Source organism: Phyllostomus discolor, chromosome 4 (assembly GCF_004126475.2).
Source record: "Phyllostomus discolor isolate MPI-MPIP mPhyDis1 chromosome 4, mPhyDis1.pri.v3, whole genome shotgun sequence".
In the NCBI taxonomy this organism is placed as follows: Eukaryota; Metazoa; Chordata; class Mammalia; order Chiroptera; family Phyllostomidae; genus Phyllostomus; species Phyllostomus discolor.
In genome coordinates this window covers 185,821,751-185,844,236 of record NC_040906.2, presented here as the reverse complement: position 1 = coordinate 185,844,236, position 22,486 = coordinate 185,821,751, and the positions used below count along the sequence as shown (strand labels likewise).

Here is a 22,486-nt window from a genome sequence, read left to right as displayed (position 1 = left end):
ATTTTCATGCTGAAGCATCAGAAAGCAGTTTTTGATCTGAGAACCCTGCTATGAATGTCTACATCTCAGTTTCTACAAAATGGAGGTCGTAGCGTTTACTTCCCAGGTTGAAAACCTTGGGAAGAAAAAAAATGCCACCAAGATAGGCCTGGTATATAAATGTCCACATGCTGTGCACTGTTGCTTGCCTGCTCTTGCATGCCCTCTTACCTGTCTGGTCAATTTGTAAGTGCCAATATGTCATTTTTTTAGTTTAAAACAGAAGTTTACTATGTTTCTGATCCCGTGGGGTGGTTGGGTGGTCCCTCCACCCCGTGGTGGTGACCGCTGGGACATCATGCTGCTACATTCAGGGGGGAGCTCACCTGGGACTGCAGTTTCCAAGACAGCTTCCCCCGTGTGTCTGGGGCCTCAGCTGGGTTGGCGTTCTAGAAACTGGAAGTCCAAGATCAGGGTCTCAGGGCAGTTAGGTCCTGGCGAGACCTTTCTTTCTGGCTTACAGATGGTCACTTGCTTTCTCTGTCCTTGCGTGGCCCTTCCTGGGTGTGTGTACACAGAGTCAAAGAGATTGCTCTCACTCTCTTCTCATGAAGCCATCACATCCCTGCACATCAGTGTTTGTTGAATGCATAAGAAAACAATGGTTGTGCCTTCTGTGGTACAAGCCATGTTGCCAGGCAAAATCTTCTCAGAGCAAATGCTAGTTATGCCATCCACTTACTGATGTGCACGCTTCTATTGCCACCAAGAAGGGAAAGTCACCACCAGGATTCACCATCAGGAATGGAAAGCTCAAAGACTAACTTGGTAAGGTTTGGCCTCAATCCTAAGAAGACCTCCCCACAGGCGCTCAGGGAGGCTTGTTCCTTCCTATGATATGTATTTTTGGATTGGATAGCATTGCCTATGAACAAGTGGTCTAAAATGGTATGTAGCAAAATTAGGGGAGCTACCTGGAGTGCACTGTCTGTCTGCTGATTATACATTGCTTGGATGGAACAATAGTTTTTAATAATGGTAGTGACTCAAACTCCATGGAGGAGGGACAGCCTGTGGTGACAATTATTTTAAAGAGATTGACAGAAAAGAGGGAGAAAGGACAAAGCATTACATGCAATCTGCATGTGGGTTTTGCTATTAAAAAACTGAAGAGTTATTCAGCTCATTAAAAGCTCCATTGTGAGTGTTCATTTACTTAAATATTTATTGAGGGTCTACTACTACATGCCTGGTATTGCGCTCGGAGATGGCAACACAGAGATGGACTAGTGCACGAGACCAGCATGTGCCTGTTTTCTTGGAGCCTACATCCTGATAATGCTAACGTTAGCTGGATTTACGGGGATTGTTACCTGACAGGGAACCTGGCCCTAAGAGGGTCTACATAGGGTCGGCCTGTAGCGTGTGGGTTCTGGACTTTGTGCAGGGAAAATTTCACAACATGAGTTCAGGTGATTTTGAGAGTATGTTTATTGAAGCTGGGAACAGCGAAACAAAGAAAGTAGAAGAAGCAACAAGAGAGCCTAGGTGGGGCTCCCTTGGTGGGGCTGCTTTAGCACTCTAGAAACCCTACTGAACAGACATGAGCCTAGGCAGGGCTGCTTTAGCCAACTGGGAAGTCAGAGAAAAGGGGGTCTTGGAGACAGGCTCAGGAGGTTAGGCTGGGACAAGCTGCTGCTACCCATTGCTCCTCTGGTTGCAAGTCTCAAGGGGACCCCAAGAGTTTAAGGGAGAATTCACTCAAAAGGAAGATTCAGGTGAGTGTGCCCCCTTGGAAGGTGTGTCAGCTTCCTTGTCCCTAGAGGTTTTATCTTTTTTTCCAAAGGTAGGGATTTTAGGGGAGGTCTGGGGAGATCTCAATAGAATATTCATCAGCTTTTCCAGGGTCATGGTGTGTACTGATTGGTCAGCACCAGGGTAGGGGGGTCTTATCCTTATGACAAGTGATATACCAGGGGAAGAAAAGCCACAGGGGGGTGGGTAAGGCCTAGGTGACCTTCTGTATCTGGCTGTGAACTCCTCAGCCAGTTTGTTCAGCTCTGTGTCTCAGTTTCCCCATTCCACTTGCCAAGAAATTTTCCTAGCTTCTTACTAACCTGCCTCAGGATCAGCTTTTTAGCAAATAAATATTCACTTTGTATTTACTCTGTGCCAGGCACTTGGAATATCATAATAAACCAAACACAGAGAGTGCACATGCTCATGAATCTTACTATCTAGAAGAATAGGAAGATGTAATAAAGTCACTGGTGTAACTATAATAAGTAAATTATAAGCATGCAAAATACTGCAAAGGGGAACGACGGGGTTCTTAAGCAAATTTAGGCAGGAGAATAGTCCCTTCTAGGCTGGGTAAAAGTAATTTTCTTCCTCAACTTTTTTTCTGAGTTAAGAAAGTCAGCACAGACCAGAGATCGGGATCTCTGTGGGCCAACGATGGAATGTCAGCAGAATTTGATGCAGCAGGGAGGAGCACTGTGGCCAGTCACATTGTTTGCTTAACCCTTTTGATTTCTTGTGGGTTTATGCCGTAGGAGTCCCAATATGGCTGGGCTAGAGGCAGCCAAGTGAGAATCGTTGAATTGCTTCTAGCCATTGTAAGGAATTCTGGAATCAGGTTTATCTTTTGCCTACGGTCAAAGACTACACAAAACACCCCAACACTTCCAGGGTGCCAAAAAGCTGCTGTAGAAACAGAGCCTGGGATTAAAAACAAAGCAGTGATACAAGTGATTCATTGCAAGAACATGCCCCCCAGCTGGGGTCATTGGCTCGGAACAGAAAGAAGATAGGAGTCAAGAAAATATGGAGACCTGATGAGAAATATGTGTCTGACAAATAAAAACTGCTGCTCCTACAACCGTAGCACATCCTGGGCGTAAATAAAAACTAAAGCATCACCGCACTGCACATTCCTGAGTGCAGACAAGCTGATCTGTGCAGTTCTGAACCACTCACCTCTTCGTCAGGAGGGGGCTGGGCTGTGTTTGGGGACTTCCATTTTTTCCACGCTATCAGCAGACGCACAATAGGCACGTAATACATGCTAGTTGAATTATTACAGGTTTGTTTTCATTTGCTACCCGATTCCCTGAAGGATGAGAAACATAGAGAAATATCTGGTGATCACCAAACAATGTGCAAATGATAAATTAATTTAAAGCTGTGTCATGATCCAGCCAAAATACTGAAGGCGAGTCCCATGTGGGTTAGCTTCAGCCTCTATAAGCACAGACTTGTCCACAGGAATGACTAGTCTAAAAGCCATAATGCATGGCAACTTCTTAAGGTCAAGATTGGCTGAAAGTGAAGGAAGCCAAGAAAATCAGAGGAGGTTAAGGTTGGGAGTGTAGGATCTAAGAGAGCTACGGCATCGGACACCCCCTTCACAGTCTGGGCACCACCACCGAGTCACTGTGAGACTCTGGGCAGCATCCTCAGCCTCCACTTCCTCTTCTGTAGGAAGGATTTCTGCCTCCCAGGCTTTCCTCAAAAGAATCAACTGAGTTCATGCCCTTATCACTATTTCTGGCACATAATTGGTGCTCCATAAATTTTAGTTTTCACTCCTAATGGTTTTCTAAAATACTTCTAATTTCTGCTCAAGATTTTTCAATAAATACCATTTGCTGACTACATAGCTGAAGGCAACTTTCAGAACTCTGTACGGCTGTTTGTATAAATATACTCAAATATCAGAAAACAAAATCCTTTCTCATGGCCTGATTTTGTTTCGGGTAATGGGACCCTCACACCCACACCAAGGGGCACACAGTCTAGCCTCCCGGAACTGGAAATCCCGCTTCCTAGAACCAGGCCATCACACGACCTGGAAGGAAGACTTGGGGTGGGCTCCTCCCTTAAAGACAACTGAGCATCAAGAAACTGGATTCCTTTGCTGTAATCCCAGAGTAGAAGTCCACACAATGTACCCGTTCTGAGTGTGTGTGTGCTTGCTCTCAGGCCTCGGTTTGTCTGGCAGGCCTTGAAGAGGGAGTGAGCACATGCAGCATCCACCTGGAGTAAAATCAGGTTGAAACAATCAAGATGTTTTATGCTTTGTGTAAACTGGTAGGTGTCACGAGTCTTGGCATAACAGTCTTGCTGAAAATTTGACACACTTTCCCTTCTGGTATGTGTTGGCATAAATTGTTCCTCCCTCTGGAAGATTAACTGATACCATCTGTGAGCGTTCTGGGCCCTCACTCTCAGCCTACGTTTGAATCTGCCTGTTTCTTTTCCGTGCCGCTTTTCAAAGGTGCAGGACTCAAGCGTTAACGGCCAAAGGCGGAGTGAGTGGCGTGGCGGAGCTCCGTTTCTTCCCAAGCCTTTTAACCCCCGGCACCCAGCCCCGCGTCTGAAGGCACAAACAGTCCTCGGAGACATGGCCCTCCCACTGCCTGTGATAGGCTGCTTGGAATAGCAACAGCCTGTGTCACCGAAAAGGGCAAAGCCTTCGGAAATAGAAACAAAGTTGGTCACAAACCACATTGGCTTTGCCTGAAGTTTTTTTTTTTTTTCCACCTTCTTAAGCATGCGACCATGGGGAAAGTGACCACTGTTGCCACGGGCGGGGAGTGGTTTGGTGCCGAGGCAAAGGCTTTAACTTCTACCATGGTACCTGTTGAAAACACAGAGGGCCGCGGTTGCCAGAATCCGCAGGGGAGACCAGCCGAGACTGATGGCAGCGGCAGAGCCAGCGGCGGCCAGCATCCTCCCTGGGCCAGAGGTAAAGTGAGGCAGATGGGCTCCGGCAACGGGCTAGAGAAACAAGAGGAACTCGCGTCTCACTGTGTGTGTGTGTGTGTGTGTGTGTGTGTGTGTGTGTGTGTGTGTGAAAGAGAGAGAGAGTGCACACGTGAGCGTGCTAGGTGCTAGGTGCACGGGGAGAAGGAGACAGGATCTGGTGGGAGGAGTGGTAAGAAGCTGTACTGCGAAGACCGAAGTCCCGCAGTTGCTAAGCGAGTCCCATCCGTGGTGCTGACAATGTGATGAGTAAATCCTTTTTTCACTTTGGCATGATTAACCGGTAAGATAGTCACAAGTGTGAACAGACACGTGCCCGCAGATGCACCCACACACGTTTTCACTTGTTGTCACACATAGGCAACCTGTAACAGCTGGACATTGTAACAGCCACTTTTAAAATCAGGTGAAGGAGGCTTCATAAAATGATTAGTTACATAATCAATGAACATAACTTTGTTTGTAAGTTCCCAGCGTCTGTTTGTAATGAATTGGAGCTTTATTCTGTTTGGAGGCTAACACCGTGACTTCCTTGCTCCTACTTCTTTAAAACCAGCCTTTTGAACTGAGGTTTAATACTTTTTCTTGGAGAGGTGAAATGCGGAAGTTTTTAATTCATTTCAGTTACGTTGCTACACCAAACACTTTCCTTCACTTCCACCTTTACAGTTCCCACAAACGCATTGCATGGTTTTAGTCGCTTCTTCCTATTCATTCAGTTCGTTCTCAAAAGAATACAGATGACTGATGACAGAAATGAAGTCAAACACAAATAATTCTCTCCTTCCTATGGCTTTTCTCAACTCTGCTCCTCGCAGCTATGCAATGCATTCCCAGGCCATATATTGGAATTTCATGAAAAATCCCAAACACCAAATGATACAAAAGGCATTCACCTTGGAATGGATGTATCTGCTTTTGCACTGGGGGTTTGTCTGATCTCGGAATTCAGCCGGTGACCTCTCTGATGGAGGCACTGAGTGGCACGTCCTGGGGAACTGAGACGTGTCATTCTTCCCTGCCCTGCTCTGTGCTCAGCCTTCTCTTGACTTCCCACTTCCACTCAAGAATGAGTAATACCTGGGGTCATCTTTCAATACAGCCTGGGCCTGTCTTAAGCAGACCTTCTTTTAAGCATGTTCTGTGGCTCCTGAGTCTGAGAGCAGGCAAGGGAAGCTTGTACTTGGGGGTAAAGGGAAAGAGTCATGAGGTTTGCGTGAAACTCCTCAGGGTTGAGCTGAAGGACAAGCTGAGGCAGCAGCATCAACGAGAAAGGGTGAGCTAAAATAGTGTCAGTGATCATGGCACAAAGAAGATGAAGAGAAACTTTTTCCTGGAGGGAGCTCCACTGTAACAGCTAAATATTGACTATTTAATTGTGATACGGCTTTGAAAGCACAGTGGACTCTGAGTAGGTTAAACCACCCAAGTTCACAGTTATCCCGAGGGAAGGTAAGATGTGTGTATACTTGCAAAAGTTGAATACATGCACAGAATTTAAAGTGCAACTGTTTGTGTGGGAAAGAAATTATAAATGAATAAATACTTTAAGTTATCTTTTAAATGAAACTTTATTATGTAGAAGAGGAAGCCTAATGTTTCCCTAAAAGTTTAAGTGAATACGGCTTTGATTTGCACTAAGTATAGTTTACATTTAAATGAATATAAACCTTTTATTATTACTACTTTTGTAATTCTTCTAAGTTGTAAACATCTCTTGGTACCCAAAGGCAATTTATAAATACATATGTATATAATGAATGCATAACACAGACTCACTCTATGGTTTTCGCAATTTACTTACCTTCAGCTATGGGAATTATATTTTAATCTGTTTTATGAAGATGTTGAAACTTAATGAAATAATATTGACAACTACTCCTTTTGACTTCTTTGTATTGTAAAATTCCCACAGTTTCGTTCAGAGTATTGAAAATATGCTTAATAATTATCATACTATTCCTGCATTTGAAGGTAGCAAGTCTTTCTCTAATCCCAGATGAAACAATTAAAGCACAAAGAGGAATGAGTGTTACAGTCCAAGACAAAGTAATTAAATCATCTGCGATACGGGAAAAGGAAACAAAAGTTCTAAGCTCTATGACTGCATCCTGGATGCTGTCACATGCAGTGAAAGGGTTAGCAGTTCCTCCTCCACCAACACCTCGGAACCTAGAAGGAATGCTTTGTTACAGTGACTAGACGCTAATGAACTAAAATTCACTTTCAAAAATCAATGACTCCAAGTGGGTACATTTTTAGTTTATTTTTCAGTATTCATAGACATTTTTAAAATATTTTATTTATTTATTTTTAGAGAGAGGGGAAAGGAGAGAGAAAGAGAGGGCAAGAAACATCAATGTGTGGTTGCCTCTCGTACACACCCCCTACTGGGGACCTACCTGGCCCACAACCCAGGCATGTGCCCTGACCGGAAATTGAACTGGCAACACTTTGATTCACTCAATCCACTGAGCCACACCAGCCAGGGCTACAGACATGTTATAATTGACTCGAAAGGGCAGTGTTGAGCTCAATTGAAATCCTGGTGCCTAGAGCCAACAACAGGTATAGGTGAAGTGAGAAATGTGGTGTCCTGGGACATCTTACCCAAAAATGACAGGCGGCCAGAAAATGTGTGATTGGCCCAAGTTCATGCAGTGGCTGGAGCAAAGCTGACCCTAGCCACCTCTGGCCTAGGCCTAATGCCTGTTCCTCTAGTCAGATGCTGGGTCTCCCAGGCTCTTCAAATTTCATGATTCAAACAACTGGCTGGGGGAGTAGTTCCTTAAGCCCCTGTATACCCCATGAGCACTGCTTTTCCCTCTTGGATCTGCCCTAAAGGTCAGACACCAAAAACAGTATTCATTGCCTGAGCACAGGTTCTCAGCACTGCAGGTCCAGCTGCCGGGCACACTGGGACCCAATCACCAGGCCCAGGCTTGCTGACCCAGCAGAAAGAGCTGCGCTGCATGCTCTCTAACACCCTTCTAAATCGTAGATGCCACAGTCTGAGATTTAGTAAATGCACACCTCTGCTAGTCACATAAATACTCTGAGGCATTCTCAAATATGTTTAAAGCTGTGATCTTTTCACAAGTGGGAGCAGAGTAGGTAGGTGGTCAGTACACAAGCCAGGTGGCCATGGCCCGCTCTACTGGGAAGAGGGGAGGTGGAGAAAGGAAGGCCCTGTGTCCTGGCTGCTCTGCCAGTCCTTGTAGCCCCGAGCAGGCAGGCTTCCGGTTGGGGATCCCACTGAGCAAACCACAGGCCCACCAGTACTCTGGTTCAGCAGGCAGGGCTTTTTTTGGTTGGGGCATATTTGCTTTGTCCCTGCTGGGCTCTCAGATTTAGCCTAACCTGGCCTCCTTTCTTTGGCTTCCTTGGGCAGCCCGAGGGAAAGTCTACTTGTAAGAGAGTTGGAGGAGAAGTCAAGGTACAAACTTTTCCCCAGGGAAGAGAAAGCCAGCCCAACCAGCTTGACCTAACAGCAGAGCATTAGCTGTGAGAGGAGCAATTCCAACAGCAGACCCGTCACTTTGGAAGCACGAAGAGGAATGACTCTTGGCCATTCCCAATTCTGCAGCCTCTCCATATGTTAAAAGTGAAGTGACAAAATCCATGACAAAAATTCCTGTGTTTTAAAGACACCTATTGAACACATCAATGTCTGATCACAACAGAAACAAATTGTGTGTAGCTGGACATTCCCAAGGATGTGACCAGATTTACAGACATGTGAAGTTATGAGGGTCTTCTGTGTGGAAATAAGGCCAGATTTAAAGTGAACCATCTCCCCCTTTTACTTCAGTCACTTATCTCTTGTTGATGGAACATTTAACCTCACTTGGAAATCACCTCAAAAGTCTAAACTTGAGGCGTTTCATGACTAAAGCCTGGGGAAATGGCTTCTGCAAGATCTAGGAAGGGAGAAGGCTCTAAGCAAACATGGCGGGAGCTGTTTCAGGAAATCTCCAGGTGGTGTTGGGCTCACTCAGATCTTTAAGAGCTCTTGTTCTCCTTTAAGATCATGTCACCAAGAAGGACAGAGAGGTTGCTACTTGCCACTGACCACCTCTTGGCTGCCACAGCAGCAGCAGACACATGTTGGTGGGAACCTGTGGTGGCAGATCCTGACACACATAGACAAAGGCAGGCTTGGCTGGCTAGCTCCGTTGGTTAGAGCATCCTCTGGTTATGCCAAGGTTGCAGGTTCAATCCCTGGTCAGGGCACACATAAGAAACAACCAATGAATGCATAAATAGGTAGAACAACAAAGTGACGCTTCTCTCTCTCTCTCTCTTTCTCTTTCCCTCCCCCCTTCCTTTCTCTTTCTCTCTCGAATCAATAAATAAAATTTTAAAAATTACTTAAAAATACCGTGGTACCTCAGTACTCATTATTAATTCATTCTGGAACTCATGATGAATGTCGACACCAATGTGTACCAAACGATGAAGCATTTTCTCTTGCGGGGTGGCACTGTGACTCGTATAAGTTCTAGCAAGTGCGATGAGTCCTGAGCAAGCGCCAAGTACTGAAACATATTTTCCTCACCCAAATTCGACAAATACAGGGTTTGATGAGTTCTAAAGCTGAGTATCGAGGTATGACTGTATTTGAATTAAAAACAAAAACAAACAAACAACAACAACGAAAACCATGGATGGAGGCAGGCCAAGGAGCCGCAAGAAGTGCTGCTGACCTAGATTGACTGAATCAGCTAGCAGACTTAGTGCATGTGGACTGCACTAAGTCACTGTCTATTCTGACAGATCAGTGCCCCTGTTCCAGCTGTTAATTATTTTAAACATTACTCTTCTCTCAGTAAGCTTGTCAGCAGTAGCTGAGGCCTGGAGATTCCAAGAACATCCCTTATGGTAGCTGATAAGAGTCTACTGTGAGCTCTTGAGACAAACTCTTTGCGAATTCTCAAGGGTTAACTTTCTAGTGCTCCAGACCTTAACGTAGCTGGTAAAAGTAGAATTAAAAATGCAATGAATTCACCCTGGAGTTGCCTGAAGAAATTTGAATTTACAGGTACGTATCAGAAGTAAATCAGCCAATTAAAAGTGCATTTTTTAATTGCTGTAGATGTGTGGCATAATATTTTGTACTCCAGAATAGTTAGCACTTTAATCTGGTTTTGTAGGTAGCTTTTTCTCAATAGGGAGAATCCAAGTACTATTTAGCCTCTGGGTTTAAAAAGTTTTGAGAGTTCCAAACCTCCCTCCATTGGCGTGCGAGTGACTTGGGCTTCTAAGAGCTAAAGTGGTTGTTTACTCAGATTTTATGAGCACAAACTGGTTCTATAAGATTCCTAAGTTGAATGGTGGAGTTCAGGCTCCTAGTTCAGTTGTGTTTCTCCAAGAGGATGAGTTATTGATTAAAATAAGGAAATGACCAGGCCCTGGAGTGGGGTGTGTGAGAGGCAACCACATGTTGATGTTTCTCTCCCTCTCATTCTCCCTCCCTTCCCCTCTCTCTAAAAATAAACATAAAAATAAAATATTTAAAATAAAGAAATGAACACCTTGTAAAAGGACACCGAGTTCCAGTGGTGAGAAAGAGAAAAGTGGGAATGGGCTTATTTCTAAGGAGTTACTCCCTCTTACCTTTCCAAGTTCTGGCCGGACCGAAAATCAAATGAACATGAAAAGATTAGCAGGAGAAAATGACCAAATGTATTACATACGGACACACAGGGGCCCCGTAAGAATATGAGCCTGGAGGACAGAAGAGGCAGTTGAAGCTTAGTGCCATCTTTGGCTGAGGGGGACAGGGATGTTGTGGTTTGGGATGTGGTAGGGCAGGAAGGCAATTCACATGGAAATGAAGGCAAATGTTTGGTAGATACCTGTTTGCTCGAGGCCACCTTTAACAATGGGACACAGAGGAGACTTTGATCAGAGGGGCCTTGCCAGGCTCCTCTCTGTCTGTCTCGCACTAGCTCCTATGACACTGTAGTTGTTTACAATGGTAGCTCACTTCCTGGATCAGGTCCTTTCTCTACACTCCTTTGGGTAGTTAGGAGGAAGGTCAAAGATCTTTCTCCTGGATCTTTATTTTGTTAAAACTAACCAGCTGAAAATAATCACTATTCCAAAAGGCATAGTTTGGGGTATCAAGCCCTTCTTCCCCTCAGACCAAAGACCAGCTAACAATGATTTTCCATCCTATCTTCCCTCAAAAAGTACCCAGTCTCAGTTAAAGGCATAAAACCTGAATTTCCCCCCAAATACTTCCCAGCTGAAACTTTGAGTCAAATATGAAACTTTGAGTCATATAGTAAAGGTCACCTTTACTATAAAGGTGACCTTTATAGTAAATCATAAATTAATATGGATTTTTTTCTATTTTATTGTGGCTAAATGGTATCATTTTCTTTCCTGTGTCACAGCACACTCATTTATGCATTTGCTAACTGGCTATGCCTCAGTGGTAGACAATTTTTCCTACACAATTTTAGTAGAAGTAATAATAAGACTAGAACAATTTATTACATTATTCTAATTTTAGAAGGTTTCATTCTTCTCGAACAATGACTCACTTTATACTGTTTTGCCAAAATACCAGGGAGAAAAATGCTGTCTTTCATTTAACTTATAGGAGTGTTTTTTCCTTAAGTAAATTAAGCATAACTTGCCTTTAAGCTGTTGAATTGTGTTTCCCTTGGAAGTAATTATTTCTCAGAAACACTTGTGACTCGGGTCTGCCTGTCATTGTTAGGCTCTGGGACTACTGACTATGCATTATTTTATCCGAAGTGTTTTGCTCCTGCACGCACCTGCTGCCACACTTAGGGGAGCTGGAGTCAGGAACTACGTGCACGTGGATTTTGTAGCCTGCCTGAAACGGCATCTCGGATGTGCAAGGCTCTTGGTATCTCAGCCCCCAATGATGTGCATGGCTTTTTAAGAATGGGGGGGAAAGTTGCCATGAAAGTCAATTTAATTCGTACAGTGAGAGAGCATTCCCAAACTGATGAAACCTCATTTTTTGTATGATTCATTTCCACTGGAAACAAACTGTAGAAACCCCAGGACAAAATTATAGGGAAAATGGTTCATGCCATGCGCCCAATTACATAGGTACTACCAAAAACAAAGGAATTCAAGAATTTATAAAAATATATTATTTTAATGGTGGAAACAAGGTACATTTTACTTTCTTTGCTATCAGTAAGAGACACTGTTTCAAAGTTTTAATTCCGTGTTACAGAGATTTTACCCATCATTCAGAGTAAACAGACTTTTGTTGAATCATTGTGGGCCAATAACTTCTATTACTACTTTCACTTCTTATCTTTACAACACTCCAATGAAGTCATATTACCCCCAGTTCACAGATGAGACTGAGGCAGAGAGAGCAACAGCTAATGTTCATTAAGCATTCCCTACTACGCACCAGGTTACTCCTCTATCTCATTTATTCTTGTAACAACTTTATAAAGTAGTTAATATTATTACCTTTAGTTTAGGAATGAGGACACAGAGGTACAGAAAGGTTAACAGACACATCAAAGTCTTGCTGGAAGCTAATCAGGCACCCTGCTTCCAGACTGTACCTTCACCGGTAAGCCCAGGTGCTTCCCAGAGAGGAACGAAGTGACTTCCTCCAGGTAGCACAGGTGTTAAGTAGCAGCACAGAAATCCAAACCTCAGTATCATGCATCCAACTAGGGTTTTGCCCACCTAACCAGGTGTGCAGCACCGATGTCTACTTCCTGCTCTGTTCTGTAATCTGATCTGTGAATCTGGGTCCCCAGTCACACTCCTTTCAGAAATGTATTGCATTGTGTTTTAGCTGGCTTCCTAATTTAAATGTAACATGTCTTTTTCTATAAGATTGTAAGTTCTCAGGTATAATCTATATTCTTGGATCTATCAAAGCTGTGAGCCAACTGCAAATGTTTGGGAAGTCCTGTGCAATTGATAAGAGGGAGCTTTATGCCTTTTCTCTGCATCCCCATGTGGGATCTTACGCATGTGGCGCAAGTGCCACCATCTCGTGCCACCAAATCCAGACATCACCTAGAAAATGCCTCAATACACTGCTCACAATAACCACCCCACTGATTGCGCTGCCCGCCCAGAAGAACCTGTCTGCCATCTGTGCCCAACACAGTGCTGGCACATCATACATGCTGAATTGTTAAATGAGTAAATGAGTGAAGAAGTGTTGGTTGAGCTGAACTAAGGAGCATTGTAATTCAGTAATACTTACTGAGAGGTGCGGTGCTGGATATTTCAGAGTAAATAAACAGCATAAGGTGTTATTCATGTCTATAGATTTTGCCAACTGATCAGAAAGGTAAGAATCTAAATAATTACCAGACAATTATTTAACAAATTTTGAGTGTCTACTTGGATTCAAACATGCCTGTAGACTCTGGGTCTAATGATGAGCAAGAGACTTCCATGTGGTGCAGATGCATGTTAGCGACTGGTGGAGAGAAGTGAGAGATCAGGACACCTGCAACAGAGGAGGCAGCCACACACGTACTACTATAGTGGCTCCCAGGGGGCGGCTCAGCCGGTTTCAAAGGGCCCTGCAAGACAGTGTTGCTAAGCCAAGTCAGGAAGGTGTAACCGAGACCCATAGGTTTACAGAGAGCATTCTAAGCAGGGAAATCAGCTTGTATACAAGTTTGGGGAAGAGAGAATGGCACGTTTATGGAGCTGCAAATATTTTTTGTATGATGAAAACACGGAGTTCAAAGGAGGGAAAGAAGAGGACAGCAGGATCTGAAGATATAAGCAGGGACAATCGCATGGACCTTTGTGTGCCAAGTGCCATGAGAGGAGGAATTCTTAGAAAGAGACCATATCAGTTTAAGAAAATCAAGAAAGTTTCTGAAAGTGATGGTAGTGTTGACAGAATTAGGGAGTCTTGGAAAATCTCACGTGCATGTATGTCTCCAAATCTTCCAGCTATACGGGCTCATCATTCTTTCACTGTTTAAATAAAAATAGCTCCAGTCCCCCGGAAGGTTAGACGCACATGCCTCCTTGCTCCCCACTCGTCCTCCTATCCTCAGACACACTCAGCGTACCTCAGGAGACTTGTGGTTCTTCTGACGGCTTCTTGCACCAACTTCCTGTTCCCACTGGATTCCTGCTGTTCCTATGACTAGTCTTCACTCTGTTCTAGTCCATACGTGGATTACGGCCCCTTTTCCCTCACGTACTCAAATCCCATTCTTACACGCTCTTTGTAGATTTTTCCTGATGATCTCAAGAGAGCTCAGTGCAATTAAATATCAGCTGGGCCCATTCCTAAAATCCTCTTGTCAAATCCACCATAGGGAATTCCTTGTAAACCAACTTTAAAATATCCACAGACCTCTTGCCCAATTTTTCCTTGGGGTTCTCTCCCCAACCCACTCCCTGTCACCTTAACTTGACAACCTGTTCTGACCTTTTTTCTCTTATTTCTGGGCCTTTTGAGATTCTCTCTGTCTCTCTCTCTTTCTGTCTCTCCCCCCCCCCCCCCGCACCCTCTCTCTCCTCCACCCCATATGCACACATTTGTCAAAATTCTGCCTTTATATTGTATGACACATCTTGGCTCTTTCTCTCTCCCTCTTCCCATAGTCTGCCTGTATATTAACAACATGACCCATGGGCTTCTCCCCTAACACCCCAGTGGCCATCCAAGCATTTATTTTTAGTAAAAAAAGTGCTCTTCCTAAGAGTTTTGGAGACAAGCTTTACAAAATTATTTTCTTCCCATTTTATTTCCCTACATGAAATATTTTAAAAAGGACTAGGGGCAACTCTTAACCATTTTTTGAGTACACAGTCTCCCTTTTAAAATACAAAAACAAATTCAAATTCTCACATAATAGTCTTCATAGTTCTATATTTATGGATTAGAAAATATAAAACGACAGAAAGCTACTGTGCATTCACTAGCCCTTCGAGTTTTTAAAAACTATCAAATTTACATGTTTAGAATCTTGAAGTACAGATATGTATGTTACTTGCAACTTTTCCGTCAATCAGTAATTATTGATGGGATGAAGATCCTTTTAAAAACCTTGTTGATTTCACAGTGTCCATAGCTTACCACATCTCGCTCACATTCAGAACCTTCGTCCTAGAGGTTATGTCTCCACATAAGACAGCTGCCAGTTTGCTCTCCAGATTCACCATTTTCAATTGTCCATTGAAACTCCCCACAAAAAAAAAAAAAAACATGGAAAGAAATGAAAAAAAAATTACCACAGCATTTAAGTCAGACATATTTGCTGAGTTTGGACTTACCCCTAAATAAAATGCAAGCATGGCAGTAGTATATGAAAGAGGGCAGTGAAATGTTAGGTTTCTACAAACTCTCTCTGTGTATCCCTCATTGAAAGAATTTTCACCAAACAGCCCTGGCTGGTGTGGCTCAGTGGACTGAGTGCTGGCCTGCGAACCAAAGGATTGACAGTTTGATTCTCAGTCAGGGCACATGCTTGGGTTGCGGGCCAGGTCCCCAGTAGGGGGCATGTGAGAAGCAACCACACACTGATGTTTATCTCCCTCTCTTTCTCCCTCCCTTCTTCTCTCTAAAAAAATAAATAATAAAATCTTTAAAAAAAAGAAAAAGTATTTTCACCAACCAGAAAAAGAGAAGATGCTTCCACTGCCCTAGAATCTTTTAAGAGTGTCAGAATTTTTTGCTCCATGATGCAATTCTTTCCATCCTATCTTTTCATTATTGCTTCTCTTTCTTTATCTCTTTAGTGGCCATGATTTCTAAGATTTCGGCAACTTTGGGCTAAATAGGAAAAACAACGCTCATTGCATTTGGGGACATGAAGTCAGTGTACGAAGGGACAGAGACTGGAGGAGCCACTCAAGTGGTACATTCTAGAAGTTGTAGTTTTGCATATACTGATTTTGACGAGCAAAGACTCACACGCTGTTTTAAATAATGCAGAAATAATATTCCTTATTCATAGTCAGGGGACCAAAAAAATTCTTTTCTTGGTCCAATGGAGCCACACTAGAAAAATAAGTTCTAGCCGTCAAAACTCTGGCTAGCAACTATGCACATCGATTGCTCCTCTGGGTCTCACTCAGAGGCGCTTGCCACCGCAGCTGGGTGACTCAGATGAGGTCCGACACTGCCAACCTAATAGCTGTGGGAACCCCCTTCTGATTTTCTGCCTTTCCTACCTGGGGAGCTAAAAGATTCAGGTAATCATTTCTCAGTCTCTTGCAGCCAGGTGTGACCACAGATCTCACAGATTCTGGTCCATGAGACATTAGGGTAACTTGGTAGTGGAAGAAAAAAGTTTTCCTCGATGGTCTTAGGGTCCCATGCTGGATCTGAAAATGAAACTGATGAAGACAGATGAACAGGTGGAAAAGCCTCCAAGTTGATTTAATGCAAGTTTTATGAGATATGGGAATCTTCATAAGGAAATGAAGACGCAAAACAATCGTTAAACCTGAGTACCTGTATGCCAGATTTGATGCAGAAACACGGGAGGTGAGGGAGTATGACATAAGTACAGTAAGCTAGGGGAAACTTAGCAAAGCTTGTTTGCTTGGATTCCTCTTGTTATCTTTCTGAAGATCAGAAAGTTCCTTTTCTCCTAGTGTAGTCAGGGCACTTGTCACAGGGTGTTATGACCTGCCTTAAGGGGAAGAGTGAAGAGAAGGCCTGGGGGACCCTCCTGCTTCTGCCATTTTCTTAAACTGCTCCGCCTTAAAATACTTGGTAGGCCAAGTATTGGTGTCCTATTTTGGAGCAACGTGTCCTGAACCTCATCGTCTTCCAAGGGGCTTCTGGAAATTTTCTTTCCTGATAAAGGCAAAGAGGTCTTGCCCTAAGCTTTCTTCCATTGCCTCTTTGAATGGGGTTGTGAGTGCATCTTATGCTGGATGCTATGGCAGCCACCTTGCACACAGGGCACGTCTGGACAAAAGCCCACCTTCTGGGGATGCAGGAGAATGGGTAACATTGCTGGAGACACCAAACTCAACTTGGTCTTCTTACTAATTAATCAGTAAGAGCCACAATGTTTTAAACCCTCATTTGTCAAGCTGGGGTTGCTTGCAGTCAAATATCATCCTGGATTTGTGGGGACTGGGTAAAGGGAACGCAGCATATCTGGTCCTTGGGAGGCATGTTTTAAATACAAAGGCAATGCGTGCAGTTTAAGATTGCTTTTTACAGGAAACATAAGTTTTGTAAAACAACTGATTTCTGTTTTCTATAATTTTGTTAAATTGACTTTGAAAAAAGAGATGTAGGACAATATCAAGTAATAAGAGTAAAGTGAGATGAAGCTGGAGCTAGCTGAGAACAAAGGTGCGGAGAGACCCATATAAGACGGTAAAGAATGTGAGGAAGCCAAAAACGCAAGAGAAGAATTATTACCTGAAATCGGTGATGTGGAAGCTAAATATGGGAAATATTCTAGATGCATATTAAAATGACAAGGAACTAGAGATAAGAGAAGAAGTGAATATATGCAACTAACACATAAATAATTTTTCTTAAATAAATTGAGAGAAAAAAATACCCCAAAATACTAGAAAAAAAAATCTTTTTAGAGTAGAACTTAATTAACTGGAGAAAAACGTAGAAGAAGCAAGCACTTTTACCCTTGTTGGAGTTTCACATTGAGGGAAGGAAAGAAGAAAGAGTGGAAGGAAACAAAAGAATAAAAGTTATAATCAGGCAGAGAAGGATAGCTAAAAACAAAGCAGGATGCAGGGAAGTGCTAATATGCAAATTCAAACAACATCCTCAGTTTAAGCCTCGCTAGCCAATAAAATGGAAAAATTAGTTCCAGGAAAGTGTGTCTGTGAAAGTAATACTAAATTAAAGCTAGGACTGGAAAAATAAAAAAGAAAGAAAACAAAGTTTCTTTCTTTTTTTTTTTCAGGTCGGAGAAAGGTACAGAGAGAGGTCAAACTTGCTGTTGGTCTGAGTTTCATTGTCTGTTCCAGGAAGAACTGGCTTGCAGGGGAGGGCGGAGGGTGGTTGAGTAAAGGCTCGTGCCCAGTATTTACTGCCACACAGGACACCACACGCGGTCCAGGGACCAGAGGCAGCATCTGGGACCTCCGCCAGCTGTGGGAAACACCACTCCTCACCTCTCCCTGAGTCAGTGCCCTCTGGGAGGTGGTGTGAGGGGGCTTTCGGGTTGAGCCAGTATGCTCCTCCTTCCTGCAACATTCAACAGCTGCTGCTGAGCTCGGGTGTCAAGTACAGTGTAGCTGCCTCACTTCTGCCCCTGGGCTCCCACCCCGCCCCACACAGACACTTCTGCTGTCCAGGAACTCCCAACTTAAGGCAGGAAACAGATATAACTAAGTATGATCCGAGGTGTGATAAGGTCGTGCGTGCAAAGGTAAGAGAGAGAAGAGAGATTAATGCTAACCAAGAAGAGGGAGTCTGAGACTGTTTTGCAGAGGAAGGGATATTTTGTCTGGGTCTTCAAAGATAAATCGGGTTTCCTTAGACTCTGAAGTAAGGGGAAGGGCATGCCGTGAGGGGCAACAGTAGGAAGAGAAGCACAAGTCTGGAAAAGTGCACAGCATTTCCCAGAAAGAGCATGTGGTCTGGGTGGGCTAGAGAAAGGGGGCCTGGACACTGCAGGGGGGCTGAATCCTGGCCTACTGAAAGGGGTCTGCTAAGCACTGAGTCTGGGCTGAGGCCCTGGGCTGACATTTAATAAAATATAAATATATGAGTGACAATGAAATGTTTTATGGCATATGCAATGCTTTTCCTGTTAACAGCTTAATAATAATAGTGCTGAAAGCTTTATAGAAATGCTAACAGTATGCTTTTTAAATGCTAAGCATTTGTGTAAACATAAAGTTCTATATGCTAACCATTACGCAATACTAGGGATCAACCTTTGTCTGCTGGCAAAACTGTAGAAGGAGACCAAGGGTTAGTATTCTGGAGCACCATCATCATTCATTTCTTTATTCATTCACTCAACAAAGTTATGGAGTATTTACCTTGTGTCAAAAACTAGAGGTGAGAATAAGGTGTAAGTAAGGCAGAGTTCTTGCCTTTGGAAAACTTTTGGTCTGGTGGGAGGACAAGCAGGTAAATGAAGGGATGTCTTAAACAGTGACAGATGCCCTAAAAACACACAGTTCATGCCCAGTGGAAACACAGCAAGGCTGGGGATGGAGCAGCAGAGTAAGGCAGAGCAAAGTGATTGTCACAGAGGAGGTGACGCTTGAGATGACTCCTGAAAGGTGGGTCACTATGTAGGGAGAAGGAGCTGAGAAAGGGGAGACCACAGCTGCAAGGACATTTGGGGACATCTGCAAGTGTTTCTCAAGCAAAACAAGCAATGTGGGGGGGGGGGGCGCGGTTTAGAATTTGTGAAGCATTCACAGTTGGTCAAGCTGTGTAAATTACCTGGCTGCCTGCCAGAAAAAGAAAACAAAAAACCAAACCTGGTGTGCATGCTTTTCATTCTGTTGTAGGATTTAGTCAGAGGGCAAGTATTTATTGTGTGTGCATTATGTACACATGCTATCATAGGCAGATGGCAGAAAGGAAAGAAAAGAAAGCAGGCAGAAACGCAAATACTGTGGAAAAACTGAGTGTTTCAGTGCCTGCCAGTTAGTCGTGGTTTCACTCCGAGCGCCGTGAGCAGGCAGACAATGCTGCTATTGTTGCAGCAGGGGCTGCCGGCTCCTGGCCTGTGGGGGCTGCCTATCCTCTGTGCCCTCACTGAGGGTCTCAGGGCTCTCAGGGTTTGCATAAAGCCTGCTGGCTGTGATCCCATCTTTGCTAGGAACAGTTTTACTTTATTACCTTATGAAGAATCCTCATTGCATCATCAGACTGGGGGTCTTCCAGCAAAGCAACAGCACAGGCAGTAGGCACGACCCAACAACAGCCTGTGGGGACCCGTTGATGGCCTGCAGACATCTGCCACTCCTACCATGTCCACTAAAGGCTGAGCATTTCTCGTGGCACATTTGGAGAATGCGGGATGTCTAGGAAAGACCTCTGTAAAGCAAGACCATGAGAAAAATGACTGAAAAAGCTGAACTTCATCAGGAACATTAAGTGCGGACTGGTTGACTTCACGGCTGGGTGTTTTGTTTTTTTCTGAAAAGGCACTAATTATGATTCCTCACCCTGTTCTCTCCTTTAGCACTGGCTACTTTTCCTCAGTCCACCCAGCCGCCCCAAACTATTTAGGCCAATATAATCCCCACTCTCCTGCCACACTCGTCTTTCCTCCTGTTCCCTGACAGATTTCTTGGACAAGTTCTCTTTACTTCTGGCATCCATAGGGTAACATCTCACTTCTAGCATCGTCAACCAAAAAGTAGGCACAGGAAGAAGCCCATTCTTTATGTCTCTCTCTGTTGTTTTTATGTGGTAAAACAGCACCAGGAAAATTACCTGTGACAGAAGTCGAGAGCAGAGGAAAAAACTTCCCTCTACTCTCAAGGTTGATTTGGCTGGTCTAATAATCAAACAGACACGAGACAGAGAAAATAACCAAATTTAATTAGATCCGCGTGTATGGGAACCTCGGCAGCCAGGAGAGTCAGAGATCCCACAGGCATGAAAGATTCAGAGCCGGAGAGGGAAACCGTGGCACACGTGACATTCTGAAATAGGGATGAGGGGACCACTCTGGGGCATCGGAAGGCAACTGCAGGGAGAAGTCATGTTCAGTAATTAACAGTTTGCCCTACCATACAGGTGGATGAAAAGTTATCCCTGTCGATACCTCTTATCCTGGGCCAAACTCCTAGTTTAAATTCTCCGGGGTAGTTAAGGGGAGGCGCAGCTTCTCTTGAGCCTGCGGGATCTTGGTTCCCTTTGGCTCAAAGTACACCTGAGTGGGACACACCTCGGGGCGGCTCATGCGGGATCACTGCCCGGTCCTAGGGTGGTGTCGCGGGGCTGCCGTCTGGGGAACGGTAGGCACTGGGTTTCCACACTGAGTCAGACTGCCGTCTGGGGAACGGTAGGCACTGGGTTTCCACACTGAGTCAGAGTTCAGCATCGCAGGTGGGCAGCTTAGGGGCTGGCATAGAAATTCAGCAGGAACAAGGAGCAGTCAGTCATGAGGTGAGTGGGGCAGCTAGTTGGGGGCAGCAGTCCTTAAAACATACAACTCCTCGCCCTGGCTGGTGTAGCTCAGTGGATTGAGCGCAGGCTGTGAACCAAAGTGTCGCAGGTTCGATTCCCAGCCAGGGCACATTCCTGGGTTGCAGGCCACAGCCCCCAGCAACTGCACATTGATGTTTCTCTCTCTCTCTCTCTCTCTCTCTCTTTCTCCCTCCCTTCCCTCTCTAAAAATAAATAAATAAAATCTTTAAAAAAAAATTAAAAAAACATAAAACTCCTCAAATAAAATTCAGACAACGATGGCCTTCGCTTAATTCTGAAGCATAAAACTCATGTTGCTATGCCTCCCCGTCATGGGACAATAGGGTCATAGAAGGTCCTAGGATAACTTTTTAAGCCCTTGAAGATAAATTCCCTAGATAGATTAGACAGACAGGTAATGTGATGTATAATTTTTAAAATTTTAATTTTGTAAAAAAGATCTGTTAACCAATTCTTATAGAAATTACTTATTATATTTCGGAAGAATTATACTCAGCACTAGCTGCTGGGTCGCAGGAGGGACACTGCCACACGGGGACGGTGCCCAGGCCCTTTGCACACGTCGCAGTGTGTCAGCGTCTTGTGAGGCCTGCCTGAAAGAACTGGGCATATGGAGTAAGTCCAGAAAGCAGGAGCAAGAGCTGGATCCTTCTTCTCTTGGGAGGTGTTTCTTCTATCCTATAGGAAGCTGCCTCTCCCCACCCCTGACCCCAACTCTTCCTAACCGGCCACATTGGATGCTCTCTAAAGTGGGTGAATACAGCATCAAAGGGAGGGACACTGGTATTTTACGAGTTTTTCGTCTTGCAAGGAAACATTCATTCCCTTCTAACAAAAGGGGAAAACTAGGAAGGGAAGGGGACAGTCAAAGTGGCAAGGACAGTCTCCTGCTACTCAAGCTGTTCTGGCACCTGTTGCCCCGCGTCCTTGACTCAGTATGTCCATGCTGCCCTCTGTCACTCTAAATCCCCTCCTGTGGGTTCCATCTGTCTACAGAGTGGTTCATTCTCCAAGTCACTTATTTCTCCAATCTGAATGTCAAAGAGCAATAACTAAACTACACATGCTAATCGACACATTGCACATCAATAAAATGAAGAATGACAAATAAAGATATAAAACAATAAAATAATATTCTCATCCAAATGTAAGAACTTGACCCAATTCTCCTTGAGCTTAAGGGATTTGTTGAGGATTTTAAGATCACATAGAAAAAAGAATATGTGGAAACCAAGGACATGAGTGAATTTATAGGAGAGAACTCTAAAGTCACGTTTTGTGTAAAAATTAAAACAGTACATAATAGATCATAGAGACGCACTAGAATGTTAAGCTTCTCAGGGGGCGAGGGTCACATCTGCTTTGCTACATGTACCCCCAAGTACCGAAGAACATGCCTGCCATGTAATGTTGCAAGTGTTTATTTGTTTTCACGGACAAATTGCTGATTTAATCTCAATTCAGTGGTTTGTGTTTAAAGTGCTCACAAATTGCTTGAATCATGGATTAGTGCATTCTTATTTGTCCTTCCATCTAAATATTTAATTCTTTTTAATTTACTTTTTGGAGTCTACCACTTTCCTATACCCCACTGGGATCCCGGAGATACAAAGTACCTTGGATATTTGA

General features: G+C 44.0%; 1 protein-coding gene across 1 annotated transcript in view; it reads left to right on the top strand.

Moving 5' to 3' along the window:
• The first annotated feature begins 4,410 nt into the window (after nt 1-4,410).
• Nucleotides 4,411-22,486, top strand: part of SLC2A12 (solute carrier family 2 member 12) — a 53,775-nt gene continuing 35,699 nt past the window's right edge. Inside the window, 1 exon segment of the mRNA XM_028509473.2 lies at nt 4,411-4,729. Within this exon segment, the coding sequence (XP_028365274.2) occupies nt 4,543-4,729 (187 nt within the window). The 5' untranslated portion in view covers nt 4,411-4,542.